Genomic DNA, 7,824 nt, shown 5'->3' with positions numbered 1-7,824 from the left:
TTGCTATGGCTTCCCGGGGACAGGGAGTGGAGGAGGGGAGCAGGTCAGAATTTCTCCCACTGGTTGAAATCGGCTGTTTATCTCCCCCACTGGCTGTGATCTCCAGGCAGGGACTGGGGTTCAGCATTAGCAGTAACTCCGGCTCCTGGTACAATCTGGAATGTCCCAGGTGCTAAATAAATATTTGTGAAATGGACTTTTTCCCCTTTCGCCTGAGAAAAGATGTTTCCTTCCACCTCAGGGCCTCCTGAGAGACAGAAAAAAGAGACATAAAAGTTTATTATATGAAAGAAAGAGCATGGTTTCTGTACATCTATTTACAGAACGGAGACTATTTACAGCCAGATGGAGGCCTTGGTGTCGGTGGGGAGCAGATGCCTGGAGGAGAGTGAGGAGGCGTGAGGAGCCTCCCATGGCTCAAACACAGGGCACCTCAGCAGGACGGGGAGAGGCAGAGCCGGAGGGAGGAACAGGGATCCTGGTTCTTCCTGAAGGGAGACGTGGTGAGCATGTAGCAGGTGGGACGGAGCCCAGAATCCACGTAGGACCCCGGGGCGCAAGGGAGATCTTGGCGTGGAGTCCGGTACATTCTTGGGCTGGTCACAGTGTCCCTGGGGTGCTCTGGAGAAAGGTCTGTGCCCCTCTGTCCCGGATGCTGCCTGCAGCTGCAGAGGGGAAGGGTCCACGGGGGTCACAGCTCGCTGGAACGGACGGCAGGCTCCAGTTTGTGGGACAGGGCAGTGAGAACCTTGTCAAACTTCTCATAGCGCCGAGCCTGGCTGCTGCTGGCGCCCTGGCTGCCCCAGAGGAGGCGCATCTGGAACTCGGTGCTGAAGACCTCCAGGAGCTCCGGCTGGGCCTGAAACCCTGCAGGGCGGGGCACAGCGGTTAGGGGACCGCCACACAGCTAGGGAGGCTGGGGCTCTCGCAGGAGCCACCACATCCCTCCCCCAGCTCTGCCAGGGATTCAGCGAGGTTTATTGATGGGCATGGCCTCACAGTTTAGTACCTAGTCTTTGCCCTACTATTTACAACATATAATTTTAAAATGACTGGAAGATAAAATATTAATGTTAATGGGGGGGGGGCTTGAGTGCCTTTTCTTTTCCTTTTTGTTTTTCTGCAAGTTCCAAAATTTTTTCTAAGAAACGTATATACATTTGTAAGTCAGTGCAAAAAACGTGTTTTTTTATGTGTGTTTTTCTTTCTGAAGAAGAAAAAGGAAAGACATGCACTGGAATGCTCACAGCGCTTACATCTGGGTAATTGTGGGTGACTTTTTTAGCTTGTTTTTGCTCAGCTTTCATTTCCAATTTGTCTACAGTAAACTTGTATGACTAAATAATGCCTAAAGCAGTAAAAGATGGATTGTCTGAAGCCACTTTCTCTGCTCCTTTCATAAGAGTTCTACCTCTCAACAGGGCTAAGAGCTCCTGGAAGGGAGGGCAGGTCTGTCTCAGCCCCAGGCCCCCAGGCATAGCACTGTGCAAACAACCTTCTAAAGTGGGCCCGTTAGAACACCCACTTTACAGATGAGAAAACTGAGGCTCAGAGAAGCTAAGACACACAGCTTTGATGCTCTTTGAATCATCTGTGTCTACCTGGTGCCTGCCACTAACGATTGCTTGTTGAAATGATGAGTGAGGAAGAAAAGGGATGAGAAAAATGAGTCAGGGAGACAGGGCAGGAAGGAGGAGTGGAAAATGAGAATGAACATCTGAAGGGAAGGGGAGAGCCAAGCAAGTGGAGGGAGGCCCAGGCCCGGACTCACCCTGCAGCTTGACCTCGGCATTGGTGTGGTACAGGCCGCCATGGTGTGCCACCATGCGGGCAGCCTCCAGGTGGGCCAGCACCACCTCCACGCCGTGCTCCGTGCTGCCCCAGGGCTCCGGACCCTCGGCCGGGGCCGTGTCACACTCCAGCAGAGTGATGAGCGGCAGGACATGAGGAAACGTGGTGTTGCTCAGCGGCGGGCCTTCTGCAAGGAGGGAGACAGCAGGCTCGTAGAGACCCTGGAGGGCCCCACTGCCCACTGTGGCCCCCGAAACTGAGACACAGAAGGGGAAAGGGTGGGGCCTGCCTGAGGTCCCAGAAAACCCCTGGGGCTCCTGACTCCTGGACAGACCGTTCCTTTCAGATTCTTTCAACTAAATCTATCGCACCCTTGGCCCAGCCCCAAGGGCCACGCCTGGACGGGGCTGACAGTTGCCAGCTGCAGAGTGAGTGCAGGAATAGCTCGCACAGAGCTCAGTCAAGCTCTCATCTTCCACACGGGAGGGTCTTGCTGGGCCCAGAGAGGGTTGAAACCTGTGCAAGGTCACACAGCAACATGGGGGAGGGGGATACCTTTGCCCTCATTGAGGCTCTTGAGAAACGGCTTGAGCTTCTTCTCGTAGAGGATGGCACCCTCCGTGTGTCGCTGTCGCAGAGTCATCCATGTCTGCTCCAGCCGGGCAATCTGGGGAGACCAGACCGTGAGCGACCAGCCAGGAAAGCGGCCAGCAAGGGCCACAGGCCGCCCTGCCGAGTGGATGCCCAGATGCGTGGTTATTATGATCACCATTCATGTATCAGGGACGGTGCTAAGTCCTCATGAAGCCCTCCCACAACCCATTTTACAGATGAGCAAACTAAGGCTCAGAGAAGGGAATGACTTGCCCAAGGTCATTCCAAAAGTAAGTGGTAGAGCTGGGAGCTGAACCACGGCCTGCAGGACCCCATTGTTATTATTTACTAGGCATAGGAGAGGAAGTACAGTGTGGATGAGGTTTGGGCTATGAAATTAAGACAGACCTGGTTCTAATCCCAACTTTTTCAGCCTCTGACTGTGTGACCGTAGGCAAGTACTGCTCTGCCTCAATTTCTCCGTCAGTAAAATGGGGACAATAAAGACATTTACCTCGAGATTGTTTTGAGGAATCGTGCTTGTAAAATCTTTAGTGTAGCACTAGCACCCAGCACACAGTAAGTGCTCACTAAATGACTGATACTCCTATATGCACCTCATGCATTTTACAGGTGGGAAGACTGAGGCCCAGAGAAGGGGCAGGCTTGGTGTCGGAGCAGGTCAGCACTTAGAGAACCCACTCTTCCAGGTGCCCTTTCCCCAGTGCTGCTGAGTTCTCCTGGAATCACTACACAGCCATCCCGAAGGCAACCAGCCCAGGGCGACAGTCCCCCTGAACCCGCTCGGCCAGGGCCCCTCCGTACCTGGGCCATATCCAGGGCGCCCATGACCGCAGCGAAGCTGAACATGTTGCCCATGGTCCCCCGAAGCTCGGCGGCCAGCTGGATGGTCTTGTGCAGAAGCCCCGCTCGCTCCTCGGCAGAGCCGGTGCAGCCCAGGATGTCCACAGCCAGCATGATGGACATGGTGTGGAACCTGTCGCAGAGGCCAGGTCAGGGGGGCGGGACCAAGGGCGGGACCAGGGGTGGGGGGAGGGTTCCTGCCACTGCCAGGGGTTGGTTAGGCACCGAGTGGGTGGAGAGCAAAGCCCAAACTGGGAGGTAGTAGAGTCCACGAGGTCAGGGGGCGTGGCCAGAGTGAGAGAGCTGATGGGCGGAGCAAAGATTCATGGACTATGATTGGTCAGGAGGATGCAAAGGTGAATCCCTAAAGGACTGGGTCTTTGAGAAACCAGAATTGCTCGGAGCAAAAGAATGACAAGTTGCACTTGGTCAGTGGGATAGGGGGCGTGGCCACAACCCCTGGGAGCCAGGCTGAGAGACTGTGATTGGCCAGCTGGCCAAAGCAAAAGGACAAGAGTCCCCCAGCATGGGGGCGGTTGTGTGTGTGTTGGGGGGGGTGGTTTCCCTTACCTTTCCAGCAGGTCTAGACGTAGCTGGCGGCCATGGGGGAGGGTGAGCAGCTCCATGCCCCAGCGGACTCCCATTAGGGTCTGCATCTCCTTGGTAACGCCCAGTATCCTAGCAACCTGCAAGGACGCCCAGAGGGCTGATTAATTTCCTGTCTTGGCTGGCCCAAGCCATCTGGGAGTCAGAAAGCTTTATCTAGGAGGGCAGCCTGGCTGGGAGGCCGGATTTGAATCCCAGCTCTACTGCTAACCCTCTGCGGTGGAGCAAATGAGCCTTCTTTTCCTCATCTGCGAAATGAGGAATAAATGGGAAAATGCCCAGAAGTGCCTGACGTGTTAAATACTCAGTTAAAGTTAAGGACCAGGACTGCCTTATTCCAGAAGGTCAACCTGAGTCCCAAGGAGAGAAAGGGTCAGTCCAACGTCACACACAGGGCCTAGAACCCAGGGCTGCTCCCTTCACGCCTCAGTGCTCTTCAGAGAACACCCCTGCACTCTCTCTTCTTGCTTCCTGAGCTCGGAGACCAGTGCGACCCAGGAACCGTCCAAACTTCAGAGGGAGAAAGCGAGGTGCAGAGATAGCTGGGGTTCTGACATGAGCAAAGGCTCATTCACAGCAAACACTCTGGGCTTTGACAACTTATGGGCTCAGGTAATGAGTTTTGCTTATTTTGTCCACCAGGGGGTGTGGGGGCGGGGAATTGGGTCATTTACATTCCCTGGACCAGCCCCGGACTTTAGCCAGACTCAAACAGTGAAGTCAGACACCACTGGGTTTCAGGACTGCCCAGTTCCAGTGCCAAGCTGACATCTGAAGGAAGCAATATCTTGCTTTTTGCTTTTTTTAAGTCTCTATAAATTTATTTTTAACATTTCTATTGGTTTTGTTTGTTGTTTTTTTAAGAGAGAGAGGAAGGGAGAGAGAGAGAAGCATCCATGTGAGAGTGAACCATCGATCAGCTGCCTCCTTCAGGCCTCCCATCGGGACCAAACACAAAACCTGGGCATGGGCTCTGACCAGGAATCAACCCTTAGGCCTCCCATCGGGACCAAACACAAAACCTGGGCATGGGCTCTGACCAGGAATCAACCCTTCAAACCTGCAACTCCTTGGTGCACAGAATGACACCCAACCAACTGAGCCCCACAGGCCAGGCCAACTTTTTTAAAAGGGGGAAATGGAGGCCCAGAGAGGCAAAGTGATCAGCCCAGAGTCACACAGCAAGTAAAGGACAGCCATGAAGCCAGAATCCAGCCCCACTGGCTATGTTTGGGGAATTTAGGGGCCAGCTCCTCACTACCCTGATCCCAGTCCTAACGCCAGGGGCCGGGGTGCTGCCCCTGTCCCAGGGTGCACCGAGCACCTACCAGGCAGTCAACCTTGGTGACATGCTGAGCCAACGTCCGGGCGTCCACCTCTGCCAGCAGCTCCTTGACCTTGCGCAGGAGGCCCACCTCCAGGGGCCGGTTATCCTTGGGGATCAGTAGTGACTGGAAGGTGGCTGGGTTGAAGGAGGAGGTGGCTTCTATGATGGGGACAGTGAAGGCCCTGCTCCAGTCCCCGTCGGGGGCCCCATTTTCTGACAGTTCCTTTAGCCTCTCTCCATAGCTCTTGCCCTGCCGGCTGGAGGCCTCAGCTGCTGCCCACTCGCGGCTGCCACGGACAGGAGGCTGGAGCTGGCAGTAATGGCCAGAGTCCGGGTCGCTGTAGCTGCTGAGCGATGGTGAGGGGGAGGCCTTGCAGAGGGTGTGGGAGGGACTGGCATAAGGGCCCTTGTCCAACTCCCCAGGGGGCTTTGGGGCACTTCCGGGACACAGCTGGGGTTCACTGGAGCGGCGGGTGACCGGGGAGGCGGGCAGCACTGTGGCTGAGGGGGCTGCGGGGGCGGCATGAACACGGGTCACTGCAGGGAGAGAAAAGGAGAGGACTGGTTACCATGGCTCCACCCAGGGCCGTGCCCCCACCCCCTTCCCGAAGGACAGCCTCCATCTACCCTACAGGGGACCCCCTGCTTCCAACACAGCCCAGGCCCAGTGGGCGCCAGCAAAGGCACAGCCCTCAGCGAGGCGTTGGGTGGGAGGGGCTTTCAGCGACTCAGGGAAGCTAAGCACTTGCTGGAGTTCAGGGAGCCACGTGGAATTATTTCTCGGTGGATTAGTAATGATGGTTTAGTGAGTTCCCGTGTGCCAGGAGCTGGCAATATGTTGGAGATACACTGGTCAACAACAGTAAAATCATCATCAAAGTTACAGGTGATGCTAATTGGGACCTTGCTGCCTGTGAGATCCTTCTTGGCACATTTAACCTCCTCAGTATCCTGTGAGGTAAGTACTTTTATGATCCTCGTTCTGCAGGTGAGAAAACTGAGGCTCAGAGAGGTGAGCTGACCTGTCCCAGGTCGCCCGTCAGCAACGGGAGAGCTGGGTAAAACCTGGCTCCTGGGTATTTGCGTCCACCATTTGCTTAGAAATTGTCCAATTGATCATTTCTGACAAGGGATTTTAACTTTCACACTCAGGCCTGTTGATTTGAAGGGGGATAGTTATGACAACGTTTGTGGTCCATGTTTAGGGACTCAAACCACTGCAATGAGCAAGCTGTGGAACTGTTTGTATGTCAACATCAATGTCTCTGCTCTAGCCGGCTTGGCTCAGTGGATAGAGCTTCAGTCTTCGGACTGAAGGGTCCCAGGTTCGATTCCGGCCAAGGGCACATGCCTGGGTTGTGGGCTCGATCCCCAGTGGGGGGTGTGCAGGAGGCAGCTGATTGATGATTCTCTCTCATCATTGACATTTCTTTCTCTCCCTCTTCCTTCCTCTCTGAAATCAATAAAGAAATGTATTTTTAAAAAATAGCTCTGCTAGCAGGTTCTTAGAGTAAATTTTTGCAGGGCCTCGCTCTCAGAAAAGAGGTAGAAAAACACATAATCACAGACAGTAACAGAACTCATCAAAAGCACATGCACACACACAATCATTGTCACCAGATCCCCCCACCGGCCCCTCTGCCCGCCGCTGGCCATACCGGTACTGTAGGCGGGGGAGCTGGGGCTCTCGGAGATGGGGGACATAGGCGAGTGCAGGTCTGGGATCTGGTCCATGCTGAGCGCACAGTTGCGGATGGATTCCCGGGGGTGGGGCAGCGCTGTGCTGTGGAGCAGACATCTTCGTGAACAGAGAGGCAGTTGGGCCCTCAGCTAACCTTAGGACACCCACCTCCGCTTCCATCCCAGAAGCAGGTAACCTCCCAATGAGCAGGTACAAAACAGCCCCGAGGAGGACGGCTTCTGCAGGCCGCAGCCTGCGCACATGCTCTCTTTTCTGGGGACCTTGCCCCCAGCTCGGACAGCTGTCGGAGATGGGGCTGGTGGGAAGCATGAGAAGCCCAAAGGAATCAGGCCGACCGAGCGGGGCCCTCCCCCCACACTCTGCTAGATGCCGGGGCACACAGGGCCTGTGGCTCTTGGCACCATTACAGTCACTGCTTCCAAACCACAGGCCAGTGGCTGCTGCCGCAGGGTATCCAACCACCAATTCCTTGGCGGGCAGCGCCCAGCCCGGCCCAGGGAGATGAGACCCATCCAAGTGCTAGTGGCTCAGAACAGCTGGTGGCTTTGCAAACAGCCAGGGAAGCCACAGGAATTAGGAGCACTGACTGGACGCACAGACCTGGGTTTGAATCTGTCTCACCACTCACTAGCGAGCTGCTGCCCCTTTCTGGGCCTATTTCCTCATCCATCAAGTGGGGGAATGGACAGGAGCCACCACCCAGGGCGACTGGAGTTGAAGATATGAGCAGGGAGGGTACTCGGCACAGGCTAGGTGCCCAGGAGGCCCCGGGGATGGTTCGCTGCTGTGGCTGCTCCTGGGAGCAGGCCTGGTCTCACCCAGCCCCAGAGGCAATGGCGTCTCATCCAGATTCCATTCCCTGTGTGGTGGTTTGCACAGCAAAGCCCTCCAGGCCTGCCTTGGCCTAGCTAGGTGGGGCGGGAGGGCAGGTGGGGAGGGA

At 55.5% G+C, this 7,824-nt stretch overlaps 1 protein-coding gene across 1 annotated transcript in view; it reads right to left on the bottom strand.

Annotated features, from left to right (window-relative positions):
• Positions 1 to 259: 259 nt before the first annotated feature.
• SH2D3C (SH2 domain containing 3C) overlaps positions 260 to 7,824 on the bottom strand; it is a 40,729-nt gene continuing 33,164 nt past the window's right edge. Inside the window, exons 7-13 of the mRNA XM_006768635.2 lie at positions 6,841 to 6,965; positions 5,184 to 5,719; positions 3,820 to 3,935; positions 3,211 to 3,382; positions 2,347 to 2,458; positions 1,772 to 1,978; positions 260 to 867 (exon numbers count right to left, since the gene is read on the bottom strand). Of these exons, the coding sequence (XP_006768698.1) occupies positions 692 to 867; positions 1,772 to 1,978; positions 2,347 to 2,458; positions 3,211 to 3,382; positions 3,820 to 3,935; positions 5,184 to 5,719; positions 6,841 to 6,965 (1,444 nt within the window). The 3' untranslated portion in view covers positions 260 to 691. The remainder of the gene's footprint in view (positions 868 to 1,771; positions 1,979 to 2,346; positions 2,459 to 3,210; positions 3,383 to 3,819; positions 3,936 to 5,183; positions 5,720 to 6,840; positions 6,966 to 7,824) is intronic.

This window comes from Myotis davidii, unplaced genomic scaffold (assembly GCF_000327345.1).
Source record: "Myotis davidii unplaced genomic scaffold, ASM32734v1 scaffold142, whole genome shotgun sequence".
Taxonomy (NCBI): Eukaryota; Metazoa; Chordata; class Mammalia; order Chiroptera; family Vespertilionidae; genus Myotis; species Myotis davidii.
Note: the sequence above shows the minus strand (reverse complement) of the source record. Positions and strands in the feature narration are given on the sequence as shown.